This window comes from Chiloscyllium punctatum, chromosome 20, assembly GCF_047496795.1.
Source record: "Chiloscyllium punctatum isolate Juve2018m chromosome 20, sChiPun1.3, whole genome shotgun sequence".
NCBI lineage: Eukaryota > Metazoa > Chordata > Chondrichthyes > Orectolobiformes > Hemiscylliidae > Chiloscyllium > Chiloscyllium punctatum.
In genome coordinates this window covers 89910946-89938766 of record NC_092758.1, presented here as the reverse complement: position 1 = coordinate 89938766, position 27821 = coordinate 89910946, and the positions used below count along the sequence as shown (strand labels likewise).

General features: G+C 43.4%; 1 protein-coding gene across 1 annotated transcript; it reads right to left on the bottom strand.

The window, feature by feature from the left end:
• Positions 1-27821, bottom strand: emx3 (empty spiracles homeobox 3). The gene is made up of 3 exons (XM_072591200.1): positions 27167-27821; positions 15564-15748; positions 1-997 (listed from the first exon to the last, which is right to left on the bottom strand). Exons 1-3 carry the CDS (start codon positions 27516-27518, stop codon positions 830-832), a joined length of 705 nt encoding a protein of 234 aa, XP_072447301.1. The 5' UTR covers positions 27519-27821; the 3' UTR covers positions 1-829.

Genomic DNA, 27821 nt, shown 5'->3' with positions numbered 1-27821 from the left:
TTATTGTGGAAAAAATATTCCCTTATTATTCTGTAGTACAGACACGCCATTGGTGACACATAAATGTACAATCGACAACGAAGACCATTATAAAACGGATCTGGGGGGTGGGGGGGAGGGGGGAGGACATCAAGGAACAGAATCCACGTGGGTGTCTTTTATTTACACGAAGTTCTCGGAGCTAAACTCCTATCGACCATCCGACCTTTCCTCTGTTCGCAAACCCGTAGAAACATTTTTATTTCAATGAGTCTTTCTCATTCACACTCTCCGTGTGCTCCGGACGCCGTTCGGGGGGTGGGGTTGGGGGGGCGGTGGCGGTTGGAATCTTTATTTGATCCCCTTTATAAATCCTCCGACCTAAAACGTGAAAAGTCACCATCCCCGTAGCTCTGGCCGCAGACGCTGGCTGCTCCTGGTCCCCTTTAATCAAATCCATCTTACAAGGATTGAAATTCCCGGTGTACAGCGAGCCGCCTGGCGGGGGGATTCGCTCCATCATCCGCCCCATAACCCGAAGGTCATTTCCAGCGAGGAGAGACCGGCTCCAAATTGATGCAATCGAACATTTAAAAAAAAACAAATATTCCTTTTAATTAAAGTATAATCACACGTTTGAAGCATTTTGTCAAAAGTCCATCTTGTCTCCTATGACTTGATTGGAAGTGGGTTCCTTAGCTCCACCGTGGGCCACTAGAATAAAACGTGTTGAATATATTTATAGATTTATTTTCCGTTCCATGATCCAGTCCATGGACTCAGCTGCAGGTGTGGCCATTGCACGAATTATACTGAGAGGTTTGTGTCGCTGTCTTTGTCCAAACTGCCTCTAATCTTCTGAAATGACATCAATGTCCTCTGGGCTAGTTTGTCTGGTGGCCATTCTCCATCTGTTGACGTGCTGTGTGCCTTTCCGTTTCTGCTGTGTCTCCGGGCTCTCCTCCTCCAGCTTCTGCCGCTTGTATTTTGTCCTTCTGTTCTGAAACCATACTTTCACCTGGTGAGAGAAACGGAAAACTGGTCAGACCTGCGATTCCCTTTCATTACTGAGGAGGTCTCCCCCTTAAAGATTTCTTGGGGACGGCTTTGTGGGTGCACCCACCACTGTGGAGGAACTCAGTCCGACTATGGGGAGAGAGACAGAGAGGGAGTTATGTTTTCCAGTCCAGTGACCTTCTCGAAACGTTAACTCTGTTTCTCTCTCCACAGATGCTGCCGGACTTGCTGAGATCCCCCAGCAGTGCTTCCTTTGTGTCAGGTCTTTGTCACAAAAAACGGAAATTGCTGGAGAAACTCAGCGGGTCAGGCAGCAGCTGTGGAAAGAGAGACAGAGTTAATGTTTCGAGTCCAGTGACCCCTCTGCAGAGACTGGCTTTGCCCGTTTCTAATGTTCATCGCTGTCCTGTCCTGGCGGTTAGATCGCTCTAAGCTGCCTCTTCCCTCCGTTACTGATTCGGTTATTTTTTGAAAACATTCAAACTACATAACCTCCAATAGGCTTCTTTGACCAACTATTTCAGAAAGTGACTGCTCTCTGCATACAATGGATCGGTCCCCCCGCCCCAATTACCTCTCTGCTGTTATCAGGGCGAAAGTGAAGTCTGCAGATGCTGGAGATCAGAGTCGAGAGTGTGTTGCTGGAAAAGCACAGCAGGTCAGGCAGTATCCGAGGAGCAGGAGAATCCTGATGAAGGGTTTATGTCCGAAACGTCGACTCTCCTGCTGCTGGGATGCTGCCTGACGTGCTGTGCTTTTCCAGCGCCACACTCTCTACCTGACTGCTGGCCAGCGCTGAGTCTGTCTATCTTGAAACCCGCAGTCACAACTGTACATTCCCAATCCTATCATCAAGCAGGACTCGACTCCCTCAGGTTGCCTCACCTTCTCAAGTTTCCCTGCCATCCAATCACGAACCCCCTCCCCCCAGCCTGGGTTCCAGAAGATACGCAATCCTTTCCGTGTGAACTGGTCATTGTTTTATAGACTGAGAGGATCCGCTGGCCTTCCACTTTGGGATGATATTCTAACAGATCCCTTGTCCCTTTCACAAAACGTTGTTGGTGAATTCCATTGTTCTTATAACCTCCCCAGTTTGACCCGTGTGCCTTGTCGAGATTTCACTGTCCGCCCCCTCCCTATAGGATCCCTACAGTGGGGAAACAGGACATTCGGCCCAACAAGCCCCCTAAGAGGAACCCACCCAGACCTATTTACCCCTGACTAATGCACCCAACCCGCACAGAATGGTGCAATTTCCCCAATTCACCCTAACCTGCGCATCTGTGGGAGACAACCCACGCAGACACGGGGAGAATGTGCAAACTCCACACAGTCACCCGATGGTGGAACCGAACCCGGCTCCCTGTGAGGCAGCTACTATGAGCCACTGAGCCACTATGCCGCCCATACCCTGAGCAGCCTTTCCCCGTCCACCAACATTTACAGACTGGAGTGGGGGGGGGGGGTGCGGGGGGATCCTTCCTGAACCCCTCTGCTCAATTGTTTCCCTATCTGAGAAACGATTTACGTTGGTTACTGCGTATGATTAGATTAGATTACATTACAGTGTGGAAACAGGCCCTTCGGGCCAACAAGTCCACACCGACCCGCCGAAGCGCAACCCACCCATACCCCTACATTTACCCCTTACCTAACACTGCGGGCAATTTAGCATGGCCAATTCACCTGACCCGCACATCTCTGGACTGTGAGAGGAAACCGGAGCACCCGGAGGAAACCCACGCAGACACGGGGAGAACGTGCAAACTCCACACAGTCAGTCGCCTGAGGCGGGAATTGAACCCGGGTCTCTGGCGCTGTGAGGGGCAGCAGTGCTAACCACCGTGCCGCCCATTACAGCAGGGTGCCCCAAAAAGGTGTTTCCAGCCATTGAAGCTGTAGTCAATCTGTGCACAGCAAGATCCCACACAGACACAGCCAGCTGACTAAGCCCCTTAGCTGGTTTGTAGTTCTGCTGGTTGATGGATAAACAGCATTTTTCAAGGACAAGCCCTTCCCTCTGACCTCAGACAGGTTGGGGAATGATTGCCGTCTGTGACTCCTTCCCAACACGGCTTCCATGTCATTGTTGCTGCCAAAACCTTCCCCTGTCCCAGTCCTCCGCCTCTCTGAGCCACTCTGAAACATTTATTTCCACCCCGTTATTTGTCAGAGATGGTGTGTTGTACCATTCCTCGGCCCTTTCTGATGCTTTCTGTGTTATCTTACCCCCCTCTCATGTTTCTATTCTGGCTAACCGTCTGGGCCCTAAATGTCACCTCAGTAAATGTTATCGAGCAGCAGATCGACCTGCTAGGACATAGCCTTGTCCTAAATCATTGATGAAAATGAGGGGTAATGTTTTAGGTTTAAACATCCAGGCCTCAGGAATTCCTCTCCACATCCCTCACTCCTGGAATAATTCCATTTTCCCTGAACGAAGTAATCCAGCTCATCACACTACTGGGAATGCCTTGTCTCAAACCACTTCCTCAATCAGGGTCTAAACAGACCAGGAAACGGCTTTCATAAAAGGTCAGAGTCACAGAGTCATTCAGCACTGATACAGACCATTCGGCCCAACCAGTCCATGCTGAACATAATCCTAAACTAAACTAGTCCCATCTGCCTGCTCCTGGCCTATATTCTTTCCAATTCATGTACTTATCCAAATGTCTTTTAAACATTATAATTGTACACACATCCAACGCTTCCTCAGGAAGTTCATTCCACACAAGAACCATCCTCTATGTAAAAAAATTGCCCCTCATATCTTTTCAAAATCTCTCTCCTCTCACCTTAAAAATGCATCCCTAGTCTTGAAATCCCCCATCCTAGGGAAACGATAACTACCATCAACTCTATCTATACCCCTGATTATGTTATAAACTTTATCAGGTCACCTCTCACCCTCCTACCCTCCAGTGAAACTAGTCCCAGCCTTTCTTTAGAACTCAAACCTTCCATTCCCACATCCAGTCAATTCCTTCGACCTCCATTTTTGTCCTTAGTTTTATTTTGATTGCATTATCAAGCTGTCAATCCCCTTGTTCTGACAGGAGTTCCATTTTGTGAATCAGTCTCAGTGCCTTACCCAATCCGTGTTTTCCTTTCTCCTCACGCTGAGTGCTCAGAGGGAGCCAAGGTCATGTGCTGACCAGGTTATCCTGAAGGCTGCCGCTTGGGGCGCCAGCTGACGCCCCCCCCCCCCCCCCCCTCCGCCCCTTTTCCGGCCACACACCCTACACCCAGCAGGAAGAATCAGGCTGTTTGGTCACCTCCATTGGCTACTCTAGACCGTGGGGTGGGACATGAAGGCAGAGGGATGCTACTCACGAAAGCACAATACCTCATTCGAACCCAGCAATTATGATGATTTGGAGGTGCCAGTATTGGACTGGGGTGGACAAAGTTTAAAAAAATCACGCAACACCAACTTATATTCCAGCAGGTTTATTGGAAGCGCTGGCTTTCAGCGTGCCTACACCTTCACCAGGTGATTCCTACCTGAAAAAGGAGCAGTGCTCCAAAAGCTAGTGCTTCCAAATAAACCTGTTGGACTATAACCTGGTGTTGTGTGATTTTTTTTTGAAGCAATCGTTATCTTCGTGTAGCGCGGCGGTAGAGTCCCCGCTGGTAGGCCAGGGTTCGAGTCCCACCTGCGCCAGCCGTGTGTTATCGCATGCCTGAACGGACTAAAATGTGTTCTGATTATTTCACTATCTCTCACTTGAACGTTGATTTCTGAAGTGAAATCGATTCTACTGAAGGTGCTCAGATACTGTACAAGTGACCAGCCAGTAATTCGGTATTAAGGTTAATTGCTTTACACATCCAAATCGATTCGGGACCATCGGTGTCGCTATTGATCCGAAATCGTCTGTTTCCTTTATAAATATGGAGCTAAATGGCTCATTTTATTGAATGCGTTTCGACAAGCAGAGGAAATTAAACGAGAGGCAGTACGATAGCTCAGCCTGGGTTCGATTCCGCATTCAGACGATTAACTGTGTGGAGTTTGTACATTCTCCCCGTGTCTGTGTGGATTTCCGCCCCACAGTCACGAAGATGTGCTGGTTGGGTGGGTTGGCCATCCTAAATTGTCCCTTGAAGTGCAGGTTAGGTCGATCATCATGAGAAATGCAGAATGATAAGGTAGGAGTGTGGGTCTAGGCGGGATGCTGTTCGGAGAGTTGGTGTCGATGGGCCGAATGGCCTGCGTCCCACACTGTAGGAATTCTGTGATAAAAGTGCGATTATTAATTCGAATTCACCAAGTTAATTAGAACGACGGTCATGTTTCTAAATTAGTCTGCTCCTCGGATGCTGCCTGACCGGCTGTGCTTTTCCAGCACCCCACACTCGACTCTGATCTCCAGCATCTGCAGGCCTCACTGTCACTAGAAACAATTCTAAATAGTTCCCTTAGCAGCTGGAGGAATTTACATTAAAGTGCCCGTTCTGGAACACAATGCTGGTCTCTGTAACAATGACCAGTTATGCAACTGGATTGTTATAGATATATATTTTTAAATAACTAGTTTTCGTTCAGGAGAGGAAGTCTGCCGTCCTTTAGTTGGCCCGCTCTAGGTGACCTCCACCCTCACACTCTGACAAGCCATTATGTACTGAGTGCCAGTGCAAATCACTCTCCGCTCCAAGTCCAAGAACAGGAAACTTGCAACGCTGCCCAGATGGGAACACGTGTTCTAAGATCCCCGTGTTCACTCTATCCTCACTGGAAAGATTTTCACTCCTTATCCTGGTCTTCAGGCACATCAAACCATTTCACATGCTTGTCTGTCCTTGCCAAGACTGAAAGCTTTCACCGATTTCTCATTCCCGGTTCCCTGGAACGCTCCCACCCGCTACCCTCAACCACATGTCGGCGGAGAGGCGAAGGGATGAGCCGCGGTAACCTGGGAGAGGCGAGGCGGAAATCGCCGGCGGACAGAGAACAGAAATTGCTGGAAAAGCTCAGCAGGTCTGGCAGCATCAATGGGGAGGAATCAGAGTTAACGTTTCCGGTGACCCTTCCTCAGATTTACAAGTTGATGGCGTTTGCCTGAGTTATCTACACGTAGTAGATCAGGGCAAGATACATAACCAACAATTAGTACAAGAGCTGGGGATATCAGGAGGGTAAAAAGAGATGACCAGGATTCGGGGAGAGGGCTTTGAGGAGATTAATCAGTCTTTGACACTGACATGGGCATCCTGGGGAAGATGAAGCTAAAAATGATTTTTTCGTTTGTCGTTTCGGTTATTATTTAATTTTTTTCTTATTTATTTAATCTTATATTGGTGTTTATACTTGTTTGTAATACTTTTGTAATTTTTTAAAATCATCTTTTCAATAAAAAATATATCTATAAAAAACGTCGCCTCTTCCACCCCACACCTCGCTCCAACCCATCTCGCCCTCTACTGACCTCCCTCAGAAAGTTACCTCCTTGTCCATTATCAATCCTGTCGATAGATCCCATCGTTTCCGATAGATTCGCCTCGTTCGCAATTCCTCTCGCACGTCAGAATTCAAAACCACAGCCTCGGTGTCATTCCCAATCAACTAAGAAATTATTCCAGATTGACTTTTTGTGTCAAATATCAATCCAGGTGTTGAAGTCCGTGAAGTAATTGGACTGACCTCCAGTCCCGTCCTCCCGGAAACTCGGTGCTAATTGTAACCACAACAAACTGAGCCTCGCTAAACTCGGCAGCTTTCTTGAAACAGAAATATCATTTACCTTCTGTACAAACACCTCACTCAGGCCCCGCAAGTACATTTTAATTAATAGCAAACAGACATGTTTTCTGCTTCATTTGCACATCAACACCCGGTTATGATCATCACTGAAAATAGTAAGCCGAGGAATATTCAACATGACAACTAGATGAACACAGGCCAGTTTAGTTACTGTTGTTTTAAATAGGACAAACCCCTGTCTCTGAGTAATGAACTCACCCGTTATCTGACTTAGCCTGGAAGGGTCGGCCCTGGACCGTTTGTGTTTTACTGCTGGGTATATAAACCGTTTGATAGTGCCCTGCCTGTTGGCACATCAATTGGCTTTAAAGTAAACACAAGTTATGGAGTAAATCAGCGCACTATTGAGTGGTGTTTCAATCTAAATGCTAGGTCACCGTTTAGTGCAGCCTAAAACCTCGCGAACAAAATCCTTACCAAAACGAAAAATCCCCGCACGATGTCTTTCGTGTGACATAGTAAAGTAACTTCCCAAGGAAGGAGGTGGTAGTGTAGCGGGCCCTTACTGAGATAAGTAATCAGGAACAGCAGCAGTTAATGTTCAGGAAATGGGGACTGTGTTATAGCGGGGCTGGAAGCTCTTGCAAACAGGCGCTACTTTTGGTTTGAATTCTTTGTGCGTGCGTCAGGTTGAATTTAGAGGTTTCTCCAGCTGACTTGAACGATTTGAGATGAAGCAGTTTGTCCCAAGCGTTAACCAATGAACAAGAAGCACCGAGACAGCACCTTCATGACAGGATGCATTCAGTAGAATGTTTCCAAATCTATTCAGAGCCGAGTTAATCCTGTATTTTACCTTGCCGTTTACTTGAAGAGATTAACCCTTTCAAATACCCAAAAGGAACCAATAGAAATACCCCCAGTTAGTAAGACTCCCCCCTCATAAATTCTGCTGCTTCCGAATTTCTCAAATGCAATGGAACAAAATTACTGACCGCAATTTCCCCAAACTGCGTGATGGGGACCAAACATCACAGTAAAACGCCACGGTGTGCCTTAATTATTTGGAAAAGACTTATCGTTTATTACTATAGATAGATCGGTATGTCTGATATATAATGACATGTTAATCAGGGATTGGGTGACCAATTTGAGAAATACATGAGACACGTGGTGAATCTTTACCGGGTGCACGGTATCTGGAACACAGCTGCACTATTCTCGTGTAAATAGCATTTTCTTTTCCACTCAGGGAAATGTTGGATGGCCGTGTGCCTTGTCGCTGGTGGTCACTTTGGGACAATTGAGTGAATATAGACTCTGTGATGGTGAGTGGCGGTGGGACTTCAGGGTGAACGCCGCTTGGACGGAATTCACATCAATTTGCTAAAGGCTGCCTTAGTCCAGGGGAGGCTGGACTGGATTGCAGTTAGATAGAAGGCCAGATTGGAAGCATCAGCGAGGTCCAAGGTTGGAGGACAGTAAAGAAATACCGAGTGCTCAGAATGAGCTTTTAGAAGGAACCTTGGTCTATGTTCAACCTTCATTAATAATACTCTTTCCCGACACGCGGAATGCCCTGGTTGATTTTCCGTCAAACCCAACCAAAACTACACCCCCCACCCACTCCCCCCACCTCTGTGCCTTTTTAACTCTGCTTTATTCTATTCATCCACATCCCCCACCCCCTCACCAATCCACAGTGTCCGCCTTCTAAAGAAATTGAATTGTAGGGAACCCAGCGCGTTGTTTGAAGACGGGCACATTACTATTACTTCAAGTGAATAGAGAAGGGGATTAGCCACATCCCCGTCTTACTTTCATTACAGAATAGATCCTTATTTCACACACTCCGCCGAGAAGTTCTTTGAATCCCCGGCCCAGCTCCCAGCCCCCAGAGTTAACCCAGTCCTAACCAGCTCAGCGCTTTAGCTGATGTGGCTTTGAAATTCCACACCTCAGATTAACAGCAGTGTACAGGGGAACCGATCCTTGGGATCTCTGAGCTCTGAGGCTGCTAGCGCCCAGGTGAATGGACTCACCCTTTCCCCACGGATACACGTCTACATCCCCCACCCCCAAATGGGGCTAAATTCATCCACATTTTACTTCCTCGCTCTCCATCATTGTATCTGCTGGTTTTATTTGAACATCCTGGTGAATTTCATCCCTTTATTAATTTACACTTGCCTCAGAGAGAAAAGAAAAAACTGGATGAAATCATTTTAAAACTTCAAAAAGTCAGTTCTCCCGGAAATAATGCTCTAACGCCCCTGGTCCAAAACTAAAAATTATCTGGACAATTCAGCTTCCCGCGTCCAATATCCCGGCGGGAGTACGACATCTGTACAATGTCATAGAGCGAATATTTGTGCTGAAGGTTGTACAATCTGAAATGAAAGCTGCAAGACAGCGTGGAGAGAGAGCTCCTGAACTGTATAAACTCCTTGTACACTTTTGCTGTGATGTTACCCACGCAGGAAACCTATGCAAAGTGGTATTTGAACTATTTTAGTTCCCAAAGTAATGCAGCATTGACCTTAGGTCCGCTGAATGGTGATTATTTGACTAACTGGACGAAATCTTGAATTGAAGAATCAGTATAATTCAGTATATTACAACAAAACATTACAATTTGGGGGCAGACCGTGGTGGTTTGACTGCATTATATTTTACACGATGTAAATTTCACAGAGTTTGGAATGAACCTGTCTATTTAGAGGCTAATGCGAGGTCTGTGCCACAAAATGTTTCAACAATACAGACTTTAAGATTAGATTACATTGCCGACAGTGTGGAAACAGGCCCTTCGGCCCAACAAGTCCACACTGTCCCTCCGAAGAGCAATTAACCCAGACCAAATCCCCTACATTTACCCCTGACTAATGCACCTACGCTAAGGGCAATTTGGCGTGGCCAATCTGCCCATCTTTGGACTGTGGGAGGAAACCGGAGCACCACGCAGACAGGGGAGAATGTGCAAACTCCACACAGACAATTGCCCGAGGCGGGAGTTAAACTCAGGTCCCTGGCGCTGAGGCAGCAGTGCTAACCACTGAGCCACCGTGCCGCGTTGCAAGAGATTGGTATTATAATATACCCTGTAATGTTTGTTTGCGTTTTAAAAAAGACTCTCAACACTTTACCTTCCCTAACCAAACTGGGCAGAAAAGGAACCAAAACTTGCACCATGCATCTTCCGTCACCAGAGGTATCCTAACAACAGACCAGGGTAGTCTGTGACTCGACAGTGCAAGTGGCTCATCCTCAGCCATGCCTGTGACAATACATTGCTGTTTCTCTCCCACCCTGGAGCCGCTTCTTTAAATCTAGCGTTTCCCAAGCTTTCCCGACCATCTGTATTCCTAATGTCAAATCTGCCGCATGAGAGACGCCACGTTACTTTGGTCTGTTACTGGGCGGACTCACAATCTGCACCGATTAAAGGAATAGCCCATAATACTATTTCATCAAAACTTGTACAATCTCCATCAACACGGAAACCGCATCGAGCAAAAGGTGTCTTTCTTCATTGCTGCGCGTACAGCCGCGTTATATTTTCTATTCTCATCATTCTTAACTCGATTTAGTAATTAGAAAATAATGCCTTCCTCCAGGACAATTTGGACAATCTCTGAGACGGTTAACGCTTGTCCTTCCTAAAGCGGATGTTCACCTCATAATATTATAAACCGTCACGATTCGTTTCCCCCGGTTCTAATGTAGGGAAAACAATTCTATAATTAATTAACAAATAAATTATAAGGAAATGTTGATAGACCAATGGTTAGATTTGAATTACGTGGACACAAAGTAAAATCTATTGTCAGAAGCGTGCTTGATCCGTCCTAACCACTGAAAATTGGGATTGAGATTGAAGGGGAAACGCAGCATTGAGGTTGGCATAATGGAAGTGAACCGATATCGCCTCTTTCAGGACCATGCAAACTGATTTGATTTCCAATTAGTAGCATGCAAATGAAAAAAAAACAACGATCTATCCAGAATAAATATATTTATAAAAAGGAGTAAACAGCCGCTAAATCTGGGCTTCTCTGTCAAACCTAAACAATCCGAATTCCAGCACTGCAATTCAAGCGTCCAACGCAAACTCGTCTATTTCCGAAATTATATTAAAACAAAATACGTTGTTTTTCAACTTGTACGTTGCACATTTACATCCTCCAAATGTCACTTAATTCACCTGGTTACAGTTTCGGGAGTAATGTGAATGAAATGGAGTGCAGCTGTGGTTCTGGACCTGGAAGAGATTTCTCTTCCTGAGCCTGTGTATGTGTGGGCTTGTGTTTGTGGGTCTGTATTTCTGAGACCGTGCGTTTCTACCCTCCGGAATATGGATCTGTGCTGTCTGTGGGCTTTGTGTGAGGGACTTTGGTGTGGTTCCATCTAACATCGCTGTGTGTGAGAGTCAATGGATGCTGTGCCTGTGTTTGTATCGAGGGATGTGTGAGTCAATGAAATTCTTTACCTGTGTGAGCTGTTGCTGTCGTGCATCTGCACCTCATTTGTGTCAGCGTGTCTGCGTTATGTGTCAATGGGTCTGACTTCTTCAATGTATTTATATTTGTCTGTTACAATCTATTTACGTCTGTGTGTGTATAAGTCTGTGAATGTATTTAATGTATTTAATTTAATTTTTTATATGGATGAGGGTATCACTGCCTAGACCATCCAGAAGGCAGTTAACAATTAATCACATTGCTGTGGGTCTGGAATCACATGTAAGTCAGACCAGGTATGGATAGCAAATTCCTTCCCTAAAGGACATGAGTGAACCAGATGGTTTTCGGACAACCAACAATGGATTCACAATCATCATTCGACTTCCAATTCTTGTTTTGCTTTAATTGAACTGGAGACACCAGCACATTCCCTGGGTCTTTGGAATAACAGTTTAGTGACAATATTATTAGACCACTGCCTCCCCTTATGTGTCTGCGTCATTTATATCTGCATTTATGGGTCTGAGTGTGTCAATGTATTTATATCAGTGTGTCTGTTGGTCTGTGTGTGTCAATGTATTTATATCAGTGTGTCTGTGGGTCTGTGTGCATCAATGTATTGATATCAGTGTGTCTGTGGTTCTATGTGTGTCAATGTGTTGATATCAATGTGTCTGTGGGTCTGTGTGTGTCAATGTATTTATATCAGTGTGTCTGTGGGTCTGTGTGTGTAAATGTATTTATATCAGTGTGTCTGTGGGTCTGTGTGAGTCAATGTGTTTACATCAGTGTGTCTGTGGGTCTGTGTGCATCAATGTATTTATATCAGTGTGTCTGTGGGTCTATGTGTGTGTCAATTTATATCAGTGTGTCTGTGGGTCTGTGTGTGTCAATTTATATCAGTGTGTCTGTGTGCGTCAATGTATTTATATGTATATGTGTGTCTCAGATCAACCAAGACCTTTTTAAATGCCAGGGGCGATTCGAAGGGCCCGATAGTTTAGTTCCACTTCTACATCTTACGGTCTGTATATTTGAATCTGTACATTCCTGCTGTTCTCTCTTGGCTTCATGTTGCTGTCCATAGGAATCGTTTTGTCTTTGTATGTGAGAGAAAGGCTTTTCGGAAATCTCTGTACACGGCAACATCCATGTGGATGAATTGACGATTAAAAAGGAACCGTTTTGTGTTCCATTTGATTGATATTTTCTTGCTAAACTAAACAGTGAATCCTCCCAATCCTCCTGGCACCATTTTGGCTTTTATTGCCCCAGTAAGGCTTCTGGAAGTGCGGTCAAAGCAGGATTCTGTCCTGGGGGTTGGTTACTGTTTGCACCGAACTTTATGTGGAGTCTCTGAATTATTCTACTCGCTCACAGAAACTGGTCAAAACCAGCTTACATCCTTTTGACAAGGCGCATAGCGTTTAACTTAATCGTGGACCCTACATCAGAAAGCTGCGATGAATGGCGCAAGTTGTGTCCATGAATTTACTACAGGAGCCGACAACAATTTAAACAAATCGCCGAGAGAAGAGTGTGTGTGTGTGTGTGTGTGTGTGTGTGGGTGGGGTGGGGGGGTGGGGTGGGGTGTTGGTGGGGTTCTTTTGATATCCGGTCTCGCCTTACCTATTCCACCCCGATAGAGAAATACAGTCCATAGTGAGGGTGTGTATCGGAACTGCGTGGTCAAATCTCTGCTTTCCATTCGATCACGACCATGAAACCGCTCAAAAGCGCATGAAACTGACTTCAACTCCCCTTTGGTTAGGTAACATTAAAGCTGGTGGTGCCTTCTTTTAGAGGGTGAGGGTGATTTGCTGCGTTGATGTCCGGCTCTGTTTATCAACAGAAGTTAATGGGTAAATAATGAAAGGGAGCATGAATATTGGCGTCTTAATGCTGAAGGGCCGTGGTTTCAACGTAATTGGTGCAGCCACCTTTCACTGTGCGGGGGATATGGCTTTCAAAATCACAGCCTGAATCAACAACAACCACTCAAGGTTCTTACCTAAGTTGGTGCTCCCTGCCTAGGACCGACAGCAATGTCAGTTGGTCCATATACCAGCTCATTTGATATCCTTGAGTTGCAAAGGACAAAATACACGGCCACGATTCGATCCAATTACAAGTGTAGAATTATGGTAGAATTACGGTAGTTACCTATTTAAAGGAATATTTACATCTGACCAGGTAGCTGTCACTAGTTAATGACCAATGTAGTAATCTCATCAACAATCGTCGCTTAGAATCATATAGCACGGCAACAGATCATTCGGCCCAACCAGTCCATGCCGACCATAATCCCAAACAAAAATCGCTCCACCTACCCTGCTTCTGGCCCATATCCCTCCAAACCTTTCCTATTCATGTACTTATCCAAATGTCTTTTAAACGTTGTCACTGTACCCACATCCACCACTTCCTCTGGAAGTTCATTCTACACACAAACCACTCTGTGTAAAAAGAAATTGCACATTGTGTTTTTTTTTATCTTTCATCTGAAAAATGTCTTGAAATCCTCCATCCCTGGGAAATGACAACTCCCATTAGCTCTATTTATACTCATCTATTTTATAAATTTCTCAGGTCACCTCTCAACCCCCTACACTTCAGTGAAAACAAGTCTCAGCCTATCCAGCCTTCATTACTCAAACCTTCTATTCCCAGCAACATCCTGATAAATCTCTTCTGAACCCTCTCCAGTTTAATGATTTCCTCCCTATAACAGGGAGACCAGAACTGGACACAGTACTCCAGAAGAGGCCTCACCAATGTCCTGTACAATCTCAACATGACATCCCCAACTCTACACTCAAAGGATTTAACAATGAGGACGTGAGCCAAGTGCCTTTTTATCACTCTGTCTAAATGTGATTCAAACTTCACAGAATTATGTACCTGCACCCCAGGTCCCTCTGTTCTCCAACCCTTTCACTAAACAAAGTCCCATCGAGTCAGACCACATTGTACTAAGCAGAATAGCAGGTGCAAACCTTCCCATCCCACCCACTCTCTGTGCAGAGAACATATAAACTAGGTATTTTACCGAGCAGTCTGAAGACAACCCTCCTGATTACCCATATTTACAGTGCTCAACACACTGAATATTCCAGCACCCACTTCACTCAAGTACTGCAATGCTGTACCCAGTCTATTTACACATTAGCGCCTTCTGCAACTTATCCTCCTTTTGGATCACTTTATCACATTGCAGTTTTGACTCAGACCTTGTTGGGGAATCGCTGTTTAAATAGACTGAGGAGTACATTCTAACACATGGATTTGTTCATATGCAGTCTGTCCAGACGCCAACCCATCTGATAAACATTGACATCGCTTTTGTCAGCGCTGTGGAATTCTCGGGGTCCACATCTAACTCTAACCTTTTCAGAATATGCGTTCTTTAATATTTGGTCTTTAGTAAGAAACGAATAATTCAGGTATGTGCATTTTTTGTTGTTGCAAAGTTCTTATTTTGGGGTATGCCATCTCCTACATTAGTAAAATGTGATAGTTTCCATTTTACACCAGACTGAGTTTGGGGATGGCACAATGATCGCAAGATGTGTGTGCTGCAACAACAGTCACACATGGCGACAGAATGTTCCATTTATTACCGCTTGCATGTCATTTGTCTTTTATAGCGACACACTGTTTCTGAATAAACAGGATACACCTTCCTTTCTCGAACTTTCATCTGAGCTGCCCCTCCGAGTCAGATTTTGATTTCTCTCTCTCGCTCGGCGGGGAGATCCAGCAGTTTTAAAGACCCCCAGTTGCCCAGGTAATAAAGTGATGGAATAGAAAACTCTCTGCCTGACGTGTTGACAGAGTGCTGTCACGCTTCTCTCTGCGTGTTAGCTTTGTCTATGTATCGCCCCCCTCTCTCTCCGCGTGAACATTCCTCCTGAACGGTTCGGGTATTCACAGAAATATCCCTTGATTTAGCCGCGAACAAGCTCCCTCGATCAACGAATCGCATCGATATATCTGGATTTTATTATATTCGGCTGCATGTCACTTGATGAGTTTAAACAACAGCTGATTTTGAACTGCCTGCAGACCCCAGCTTCTTATTCCTGTCCTCTCACGCGGAGAGAAACTGTTTCACGATTAGTTTTGCGCAGCATTACACCTCAGAAGGGAGTGTTCGGCCCGTCGTGATAGGTCTCTGAGGGGATTACCCAATCAGGCACAGTTCCGTGCCCTTCATCCTGCCAAGTATTCAATTTCAACTAAATATCCATTCCCTTGTGAGTGAGCTGGCAGAACCCCTTTAGCTGAATCACAAATCGCTGCATAAAAACATGATTGTCAGAGCCCCAGCCCATACTCCTTCCTGCCTAATATCTCTGCAGCTCTTTATCCAGCTGTCTATCCAACACGCTTACCTGGGTTTCTGTGAGGCACAGGCTATTCGCTAGCTGTTTCCGCTCGGCTCCCACCACGTAGTGATTTTTCTCGAAGGCTCTCTCTAACCTCAGGAGCTGGGAAGGAGAGAAGGCCGTCCGAATCCGTTTGGGTTTTCTGGTGAACGGGCCGTGGAGGAGTAAACCCTCGGCTCCCCCTTCACTCCCTAGGAACAGAAACAAACAAAAAATAACCAGGGATCAATGCAATTCCAATCACTGCTTCAGTGTCTTTGCTTTAACCTTGCCTCTGGAGAATGTTGTGACTGCTCTCACTGCACGTTAACAAACTGGAACAGAAATCGCACTTGAGCCAATCTGTGCCAAGGTGCGTGTTTCTTTAAATTTATTACATCAAACCGTCCCATAACCATCATCAATGGCAGGCCTGTTAACAATCGTACATCACCCCGGTGTTCTGTGGAAAAAATAATCTCTTTTTCAGGTCCGACCCCACTTTTGGAAGGACAGTACTCTGAATAATGACAACCCTGAGTCTATTTCGCGGAGTTGATCGCGAATTTCCTTGCGTCTGCACTTCGCTCAATACTGAGGAACAGCACTGGCTTAAGACGCCCAAGTTATAGCTGAGAGAGTGCTGGTGGAAAAGCACAGCAGGTCAGGCAGCATCCGAGGAGCAGGAGAATCGACTTGTCGGGCAAAAGCCCCAATCCTGATCGAAACGTCGATTCTCCTGCTTCTCGGATGCTGCCTGACCTGCTGTGCTTTTCCAGCACCGCACTCTCGACTCTCTGACCTGCAGTCCTCACTTTCTCCTACCCCAAGTTATACCTGATTTCAAAATGCTATGACAAACTTTCAAAAAAACACATTAACTTTATTATCGAGGCAGTTTCTTAAAGTTACCAGATCAATGACACAGAAACGAATATGCTCCAACCATTAGTTTTTTTTTTGCAGCAAAACAATTAAATATTAAATAAGAATGGCTGGGAAGATGGGGCTTATTTGTATCGTTATTAATATCTGAGCCGTTGCAGTGCGGGTATATAAGTGTTATATATTAGATATGCGCAGTGTAATTAAACACGATCATACTGCAATGTGCCAACAAAATTCACACTGAAAGGGAAAGGAAAAAGAACACTGGTATTGGCACAGTTCCCATTTAATCAACAACATCACCGCCAGAGTGAGGAGGACCAGAAACTGTTACCTTATTTTGGGTCTAAGCTTGATACAAGCCACACTCTCTTGTTCAGGGGAAATGGATAAGGCTCGGCCTCCAAGTTACGTGACAGTTTTTGAGTTCAGAACTATCTCGGTTAAAGTCATGCGTTGAGATTGTGGTGACGGTCCAGGGAAAACGATATCCTTGTCTAGAATCTGTTAGCCTTGATATACGGTTAGCGGAAACTCTGGTGTTTAGCGCCACAGTAAAAGTTGTGTTCAACAGTTGATTTTGATTTTAGGGTTGGGCTTTAAAGTTTGGGCTTAAAGAGTGGTTTAAAACAGAAAAGGGTTCCGGGTTGGTTTTAGTGTTTGTGGTGGGGGGGTGGTTGTAGAGTCTGAAGTTGGGGAATGATTCTACTGTCCATGTTTGGGGCAGTTCTAGATTCCGTGGTTGGGATTGGTTCTCGGATCTGAGAATGGGGATGGTTCTAGTATCGGGGTTAGGTCTGGGGTTAGAGCTAGATTTGACTATTATACACACCATAATCTCTGCTGTCTGTTTTTGTAATTTTGTGTTTGTTACCCTGCAGAGCTATCATTTTTGATCTATACTCTAATTTGCATATTATTACCCATAATCACATTATGTATACAACCAACACCTGTTCGATAGAGTAGCTTTTGTTTTAAATGGTCAATCGCAGACACGGATAAGATGTGAACAAAACCAGAAGTCTAGCGCAAAGTTTGATCCTGTTAGGGAGTTTCGTTTTAAGGTAGGATATACTAGCCAAGTCATTACTTTTTTTACTTAATCAAACGGGAGGAACTGCTTCCAGGACAAGTATAGACTCAACAAAAGGAATCACGGCAGGAGCGCATTCGCTTTTCAATAGCACATTCTATTCTCGACATCGGATGGAAGAGTGGCAATTTCTCAATAATTAGAAGCTGCTAACGAGGGTGTGCTGGTCACTATATCTGAGACTTCCATTTCCCCATTAGCAAGATGACAAAAACAGTCAATGGCGGCACTCAGACTAAATCAGACGCCTTTAAAACTCTGAGCCGCTTTCCCGGAATGGCCCATCGGGAATTCAGTTGTACAGTGCACGATTCCGAGAAGTAAATGCAATGGAGAGCTGTCCTCACTGTATCAGCTAGATTCTGGAATTCTAGGATCTGAGGGGAATGTGAGCTGCTGGGTGGAGGTGTTCACTCCTGGTTTTGAGGAAGGGAGTGGTGTCAATGCACCGGTTAGCTGCTGGAGGCTGAAATGAGGTTAAAAGGTTGGAATAAAGACACATGGTCAAACGTGGTACAGCAAAATAACAGGACTGCACTCGGGTAAACATCAATCTAGGTATGGTTTTTGAAACCTTTGGAAAGTACTGCACTAACAGAAATTAAGTGTTAGCAAGGATGCGAGAATTAAATAACACAGGAATTTAAAAATTACAGTATACATGTCATGGTGAGAGAGGGGGAGAGTATACTGCAGGAGTAAATTTCCATACACCAAAAGATTCTATCAGATTCTTGAAGCCTTTATGTTTTAACTTGCATTTAAACAGAGGTTGTAGAACAGAACAAAGCATGGATACTGAAAAGTAAAACAACACATTCCTTAGCAACAAGTACCTGTAATTTTGTTCAGGAGCTCAGCAGTTATATTATCATACTGTTCTGTGTTTTGCAAACATCATTGGACAGAGGGATTATGTACTGACTCTTGATACTATATTTTAGAACTACTTTTAACAGAATATAGACAAATGTGCTTATTTATTCACAATGTTGTCTGTATTGCTTTCCAGTTATTCTCCAGTCACTCTAGAACAATAAACCCAACAATGATCTTATGCAAAGTAGACAGCAACGATCTGTGCATTATTAAGAGCTCGTGATTGAGAAGGAAGATTGGGATGATCTACTAACGATAAGTAAGGGAAGGATAGGAGTGGTGTGGCTGAGAATTAATTGTCTGTTGATCTTAAGTTGATTGGGAAAACAAGTCAAAGTGAGATTATTTTTACCAGCATAGACTGATGCAGCATCTACTATGGAGAAGTCATGTATCACCTTCCATATTGCATTGAAAGTTGTCTGGATAGTGTGTGTGTGTGGGGGGGGGGGGGGGGGGGGGGGGGGAGGGGGGTGCAATGTGCAGACAGACCTCTTGCCCTGAATAATGATAAAGAATAATAATTGCCTGAAGTGTAAACTGCCATTGACCATGTGATATCTGTAGAGACTTCAATTATACAAGGCAAAAGCTCATGAGATACATTTGTCATGCATATTTATTTGGAGGCTTTCATTGAAGACCAAAGCCCAAAATCCAGTCATGACTTCTTTGAAGAATGGTTTCAGACAACAATTGAAGAGCAATATCAATACTTGTGCCAAGTAATTTAAAGTTGTCTGTTCTGTTGGTATTAACAACAACTATATATCGTCTGGTTCAAGTAAGGGAAGCCTTTGATTTGTTTGGTTGGCCAAACTCGAATGTTTGTTTGTATCCTTGATATGCTACTGTACAGAACCAAGCTGTGTATGTGACTCTTCTCTTTATGAATAAAGTTTATTTTGAAATAAAAACAAGAATAATATAGTCCTGCTCAAATAACCATAGCTACAGCTTCGAAAGAGACTGAAATTGCAGCAACTCTAACAAATAAAGCATAATTTCTGGTTCAGATGTTTCAGAACAGATAGTAGGGACAAGTGGAACACTTTCTGCATCCTTTAATTCTCAACGGTGGCTATGTTCCACATGGTAAGCCTCTCCTTCAACTATTTAAAATTACAACATTTATACAACCAGCATGGGAATGTCAGAGAACGTAAAAGACAGATACATATCAACCATAATCATCCATACGTGAATAAAATTCCTAAGTTTTAAGCAGTTTATACATTCTTCTACTGTGTTGTAAAGAAGACATTAGAGGGCTGAAAGGTAAAGTATTGGCTGCTGAAGATTTCTTAGGGTAGAATGCAGACCTCCATTGGTGTTGGCCAACATTCCAGACAGCTGATTCTTTCTCAGAATATTCTAAGCTTCACTATACGGTTGCCCTACTTGCTGTAGACACACTTCTTGGGCTAGTTTTGTGTGAATTTGTGAATTCTATGGCTCCAATACTAAATGTACTCCTCTATTTTACAACATTGTGGTGTCATTTGCTTCTGGGTAAATGCAGCTCTTCTGTCAAGCATGGTGGCTCAGTGGTTAGCACTGCTGCCTCACAGTGTCTGGGACCCAGGTTGATTCCAGCCTCAAGCAACTGTCTGTGGAGTTTGCACATTCTCCCTGCATTTGTACTGGTTTCCTCCCATAGTCCAAAGATGTGCAAGTTGAGTGAATTGGCCATGCTAAATTGCCCATAGTGTTCATGGATGTGTAGGCTACCTGTATTAGTCAAGGGTAGGGGAATGGCTCTGGGTGAGTTAGTCTTTGGAAGGTCAGTGTGGATTGTTGGGCTTGTTTTTACACTGTAGGGATTCTGATTCAAAAGAACACACTGATTACCTTTCACTTCTGCCACTGTTGTTTGACTAGTTTTCCTTAAGTAAGTTCAGTAACCACAGATCTGAGTTGCAGTAAAATATTCACCTCTCAATTTGAGTATAGAAACTTTATAGAGTTCTACATGCACTTATTGCTAATGAAACTAACAGAATGCTGACATGCAAAAGTCAGCATTTTGGTTTCAATTCTTTTCAACTGTTACAGAGTCATAGAGTCATAAAGTCATACAGCACGAAAACAGGCCCTTCGATCCAACCAGTCCATGCTAACCATAATCCCAAACTAAACTAGTCCCACCTGTCTGCTCCTGGCCCCTATATATCCATCCTAATGTATTTTGCTTAACACGGCTCAGGGGAAATACAAGCATAAGAGCAATACAGAAGAGACAACTAACCACAGCATATTTGTTTACTTTATATATAGCTTTACTCACATTTATTTGCTGTGATTAAAAAGAGTGCAGCATATTGCTTTTAGTGTCCATGTAGTCATGTATAGGTAGTGACAGAATATCATTCTTTGAATAAAACTTGAAATAAAGTTTATTTGTGTTGTTAACCATAAAACTGAGCAATATCACTTCATCAAATAGCGAATGAGTGCCAACCATAAAGCAACAATCTTCTTGCCATGCTTCCAAAATTATTTGCTGAACAATCTTTTTCTCATCAGTGTTCCACCCTCTTTTCTGTTGTCTCCTGAGCTTTAACATTCTGTTAGGACATCATGCTGTACACTGCCTCACCCATGCAGTCATTAATCTGGTGTGATCCTTGAAGAGAATCTGCAAATTTTTCAACTATAGAAGACCGTAACAGTGAAGCCCAATTCTGATGCCACCTGATAGCCAATCACACAAACTTCAGGAAGGTGAACTCTGGCTAATTTCCCAGCTGTTCATCTGAATATTGCAGCTAAAGCTTATTCACCTCCAAACACCTGATGCAGGTCAGGCAATGACCAGACTAACTTGGAATCTTTTTTTGATTTGATGTAGAAGGCATGAACAGTATGTTATGTGTTGAAGAGGAGAATTAAAAAGAATGTGTAGTTGTTAAATTAAGTTTCCACATTGACAGTACTTTGGGGAAAAAAAATCTGACTCTTATCCGGTGTGAAACTTTGCTTTGCATCAATTAAAGGAATGGGAAAGATGGTGTGTTTCCAATTTATCTGATTTAAGGTATATGTTGGCTAATTCTATAAATGGTCCATAATAGTTTTCTTGGAAATACTTGGTTGAATAGAAGACATAAACTTTTAATTTCTCCCTTGAATGTATTTTCAGTTTGTATGCACATTTTAGATTTTGATGGTTTTGCTAAGATATTTTGTGACAGGAGTTTTAGGACAAGCTAGGACTGAATCCAAATGCCGGGCTCATTAATTACGATGATCTAGTACTGCTGTGAATTTTATATAAAGTGACTATTGCTTTACTTAGAATTTTTTTGCTCTGGATTACAGAGTTGTTTATAAGAGATTACTATTCAATGAAGGTAGACAGGTGAACTTGTTCTGCCATAATTGACACCCTTGATTCCTGTTTATAAACAAAATGCATACCCGTGCCACTGTTAACTAAACATTACGTTCCATTCAAATTCATGCTTTAAAATTCCTTATGGTGGAAACTGCTTTTTGTTTCTTAATTCGTAGTTTAGGATTATTTCTTTAACATCCTCACAATCCGAGGAAGTGTGGCTAAATGGTTATTTCTTAAGTGAACACATGCTTCCATGAAGATGAATTATTCCTTCATTGAACCATTACTCCCAGGTGGATGAACATTTTCCTCAATTGGGCCACCAATTCAAACAAAGAGATTCCAAATTCTCAGGGCAGTGCCTCGACATGCATTCTATAAACAGCGACAGCTTCAGGAAAATTATCAAGGAAGAAACTCAAAGCGGTCATCAAAACCATATTCCTCTATAAAACATCTCAGCGCTTTTAGAAACACAGAAGAAGATACTTCTGAAGGAGCTCATTCAGCAATCTCTGTCATGACTGACCTTTTACTAAAACAAACTCACAGTCCTGATCTCTCTTTTTGTTTTGTTTTTTTTAAAGTTTCTCTCATTTTCCTATAAACCATTAACAATGACTTTGAATGGCAATACTCTAATAAACGTCTGTACAAAGACGTTTTCCTAGTTTCTTACCTCAGTCTCTGATTGGCCATCTTAAATTATTACCTCCATACCCTTCATGGAGAGAGTCTCGACATGTTGAACAACTGGTCTTGACTATAGTTTCCAGATATGTCATTGCACACATTCCTGTAAATAAGCTCTATTGCCTTCTATAAATTAATAGCTTTTTTGTGTTCTCGATCCTTATAAAATGTAACAAAAAAGATATTGCGGTTACTCATTTACATTGTTATCAATAACGCTACATTTATTGTTTCCATTAGAAATATTTATGCAGTAACAGTGTAAAAAATTCCAATGAACCAGTTTGGACATGTTATGACACACTTGCAAAACAGTGAATCCAGACCGTCTGGCCCAGAGGTATGGATACTACCACAGCACCACAAGAGCCCTACTGGAAGTTATATAATGTAACTTATCCCTGTTGCATCTCAGCTAATCAGCATATAATACAGATTCACTTTTAGAGTGTAGACATTTTGAAACCATCGAACCATATGCAAGAAACTTTCAATAATCGTTGATGATGCTTTAGTGAAAATGTTCCCCGAATGTTATTATCATCTGCAAAACATTTCAGACAAAGACTTTCAGATCTTATAACGGAGGAAAAAAACAAGAAGGGTTAAAAATAAACATCAAATGAAATTGTAGGAATCTAATTTCTTAGCAATGACTTTAGAGTTGCATTTTTAAAGCCAGTTTTGCACAGTATTTATATCGCAAAAGTTCTTTCAAGAGTTGTCATGTACTGCCGTTTGCATCTTATTCATAACAAAAAGTTCGCAGAGTTTACCGTATGTGATCGCAAACTGCGTGCTCGGTAACAGAAGGTCTGATTCATGGCCTACTAATGACCGATGGTTTTTAACAGTTACCTACAGTGTCATGTGTATGTTTAAATACATGACTTGTGCAAATCACATAAACTATCAGACATGCACCAACTGTAGTTCTACAAGTACTCTCGGTCTGGTTTAATCAACTACCCGACAAAAACAATGAGGTCATCGGTTTTATAAGGATGCTTCTCCTTCGATAAGACATCAGCAATTTGCATATGTTGCAAATGTAAAATATTTGTGCAAATAATGGGGTTAGTGATGTAAGACAAGCTTCCAGCGCCCTTGTTAAAGAGATGCTTAGAATGGTCTCTATGCTGTAACTTCCGATGAATTTTCTCCGATTAAATTGGCAACTGTTAACTGGTTTAATAGCCTGCGTTCAGTAAACGTGATTTCAGGAAATGTAGATGAATATTGGACAATTATTTCTCCATATAAGCATTACAACAAATCTATCAAACAATAGGCACTCTAAATGTATGTTGAAGTGATGTCAGACCAAAGGGTCTCACATTTAAGAAAGAGATGATGAGGAATTTCTTCTCGGAGATGGGAGTGAGTCTGTGGAATTTCTTTACAGCAGAGGGCTGTGCAGCTGGATCGTTACCATAGAACACAGAGTACGTTCAAGAACATTAAGTATATTCAAGGCTGAGAGAGAGGGATTTTTAATCAGTAAGGGACTCGAGGTTAATGTGTAAAAAAAAACACAGAAAAGTGGAGTTGAGGATTATCAGGTCAATCACAATCTTATTGGATGGTGGAGTAGGCTCGATAAATTGAATGGTCTAGTCCTGTTGCTATGTCTGCTGGTCTTATGTCGGAAGCTATAAGGTTATATTTCAATAGATTTGAATGCAGTAATTGCTATTGGTTTTGGAAGGCGATATAGTCAGCGAGGTGCACGCACCGCCGCGCTAACCATTTTAAAAACATTGACAGGTCTGTAGGACACTCTGTATAGGCTTCAAGGGAAGTGTTTACATAATCTGTAATATTCTTTACACACGCGGAATGCAGTTTTTTTTTCAAGTCGTAGTCAAATTCGCCATGAATCTAGCTTCCCATCAGTGAGGCTGATGTGCTTGCGACACGCTTTCTAACCTGGTTTGCATGTATAGGTCGTATTCTTGGTAACATGGTCTGTACAACGTGTAAATATACTCTGCACGAGCAGTCTATTATGTATGGTCTAAGATCTGTGTGTGTCATGCACAATACAGAGTCCATACTCTAACATGCACACACGGCCTGTAATATACACTTGCTGCACCTCAGTCCCCAATCTGCTATGAGCAAGGGCCCTGCAAAGGGTCGTGTTTTTATTTTATTCTGTTTAGCGCTTGAGATGAATTTACTATTTTAATCGGAGTCAACATTTTAATTTATACGGTACAATTAAAGTAATCCAGTGGGTGACCGAAGATTTATCTTGTTTTGAACTGCAATAATCTCAAATCTTCCCACACAGGTCACACAGGGTCAACGAATCTTGTGTATTTTTAACAAAAAATCTGACTTCTCTCCACAGATGCTGCCAGACCTGCAGGTCTTTTCCAGCAATTTTGGGTTTTTGTTTTGTTTCTGATTTACAGCATCCGCTGGTTTTGTTTTCGGTTTTTACTGTCTAGTTTTTAAACCGGTTCCGTTGTCCACGACCCACCTACACGCAGACCACCGCTCACTTCCCGTTCCAACCCAGCCACCACGTCCCATTCTATCCCACCATTTTGCCCTCACACCTAACTTAATGGTCCAAAGAATAGCTAGAATTTCGGACTAAGTTTAGACATTTCAACCGTCGCTCCTGCAAATGGACGGTTTCTTCAGTTTGAAGTCACACCTCTTAAGGAACCGGTTACTATCATATTAGTGAAGGAGGCTTTACACCTTCCGTTCCCTTTTAATGTCTGTATATTCACAAAAAACAAATGCAGAATTCCATTAAGGAAAAACTTGGAGCAACAAAGGTCCCACATGTTAACATTATAGAGTCCTACAGCTGGAAACAAACCCTTCGGCCCAACTCATCCATGCCGACCAGATATCCCAAATTAAACAAGTCCCACTTGCCCGCGTTTGGCCCATCTCCCTCTGATTCATGTCCCTATCAGAGTGTTCAACGGCAGCACCGTCGCATTATATAAACCTTGCTGTATTACTTCTAATAGAAATCAAATGCTATGGTATACAAACAGAGGCCAATTTTAAATATCCGCGGATTCAAGCTGTTAGCTAGGAATTCAATCTTACGGTGTGAAATGTCAGCAGTGGCTTTATACAACTTGGTGAGAGGATGTGTGCGTTACTTGGGGAGTTCAGTAAATTGTGGTTTTAACCTGATCGAACTAAGGGAGAGTTTGTTGGATAAGTCCCGCAGATCTCTGTTTTCACAGCAAAGCATTAGCAGAGTATTGTGTTAAGAGGGGTACATCTGTGTAAACGGTTTTCAGGCTAAGTAGATTTTTTGTGTATAAATTCTAGACGGGAACTGTTTAAAAAGGTTGCAGTTCAAAAATATTATGCTATGATCACTTACAAAGTAATTACTGATGTGATTTTTTTATATATATATGAGTAAATGTGTTAATGATTGTGAAGATACTGAGAGCATGCCTACTCGGTAAATAATCTCAGTGGGTTGGCGGTTTAACAGCCCCCTCTGCCCTGTTCAAGTCTTTGACAATGCAAAAGAAAAAGGGTTCAAATTTAACCTGAGCTTCCCTCCATCTGATGTGCATCGGCTAAAAGGCATACTTACAGAACCTAGAGATTCCAAGCCACTAAAAAGCCCTGGAATAAGAATGTATATTAAAACAGCATTTTTGCTGTAGCCCAACCGTGATCCAGGTTAGAATTAACAGCACAGAACTGAACTTTTAAAACAAAAACTTATCCGTCGACGTTGCTTTTAATAATTAATACGGGCCTCTTTATCATTCGAGGCTGTAATGTAGTCAGTTTGTGTATTAAAAAAGGATGAATTCTTTCCCAGAATGTGGAAGGGCCGGTGTTGGATTGGGGTGGACAAATTCTGAAGTCATCACCACCTAAACCAAGCAGGTTTAGTTGAAATCACAAGCTTTCGGAGCGCTGCTTTCAAAGGATTCCAAATAAACCAGTTGGACTGTAACCTGGTGTCGCGTGATTTCTGACTTTGTCCACAGAACCATATTAGAAACATTTTATACTCTCTATGTTTTCACTGCAGGCTTGTTGCTCTGAGGAGTTTTACATCCGACCGGCAATTTCCTACCGAGGGGAGGATGTATCAGAGGCGCCCTGCCTACCTGATCCCCTCAGATTCAAACCATCAAACAGCTCCCGAGACAGCAGCAGGTAATGAGGGCGCCTGCAACTGGGAGGCGCCGCAGTTCGCCCGGTTCATCAGTGGTGTCCCTGAATCCTGCAAAACCATCTCCACCTGGCTTTTTCAACCAGCCCCAGAACCTTTCATCTTTGGTGCAACGTTACGTTTTGAACTCAGCTTCAGTCTGAATTGGACCAGGGATTTCACCCACTTTCCTTTAGTCCAATCCTATTAAGCAGGAATTAAATATTATTTCAGCTTGTATTAAACAGATATTAAACACTATTTTAGCCTGCCTCGTATTTTAATTATTTGTCATTTTAAATATATATATTTTGAAATCAGGAAATCTTCCCTCCCCAAAAAAAACACGCAGATGTATTGTTGGAGGTTCCACCTTGTAAAACTGGTTGGATTATTTTCAAACTTTGACTGTCGAGAGTAGATATCGGATATTTAAAACTGAAACTCCGAGACACAGGGAGTGAGGAACGGAGATTTGACTAAGGTTCTGTAAAGCAGTTTAACATTTTACGCCTCTTTGCAACGTCGCTGGCCCGAAACTTTGTTGGTGTTACCTATAAGATGTTAAAATTTACCTTGAAACCTGTGACCCAGGTATCTGTTCCTTAACACCCAGGGGTAAAAGCTCAGCGCCTCTCTCTGTTGCGGTGCAAAGAATGACTGTGCGGGGAGATGGTGCGGATTGCCCGGGTGCATCGACAGAGCGGGGCTGGCCGCATGTGTCACCGGCTCAGGGAACAGGAGCTCGGGGCTGCTGTAGAGAGTCCTGCCGGCGTTCGGGAAGCCACTTCCAAACGGGGCGGCGTGCACCGAGTCGGCGTATCTGAGAGCGGTGGGGCGCAGGGGCTCATCCCCTAGGGCCGAGGTGTTGTCTTTACCCACCAGAGCCTCGATGGTGAAGCATCTCTTGGCCGTGGGCTGGAACATGGCTCCCGCCAGACACTGGTGCGAAAGATCAAGGAGAGCTTGAGAAAGTCCAGCAGCAGGTATCAGTCTCTCCCCCGGCCCCAGGAAACTCAATCCCTTCGATCCAGTGTGGGTCTGCAGGACATACAACAATCCATCTGCGTTCCGGGCAATGTCTGATTCGGTTTAAAAAAAACCCCTTGTGCTAACGATTTCGAGCGGGATGATCTAATTAAAAGGGGGTTGACACTAACACAGCTCAGTGACTGCCAGCAGTTTCTCCCCGATTGGCTCCATTACCTGTCCTGTAACTGGGCTCGGGCA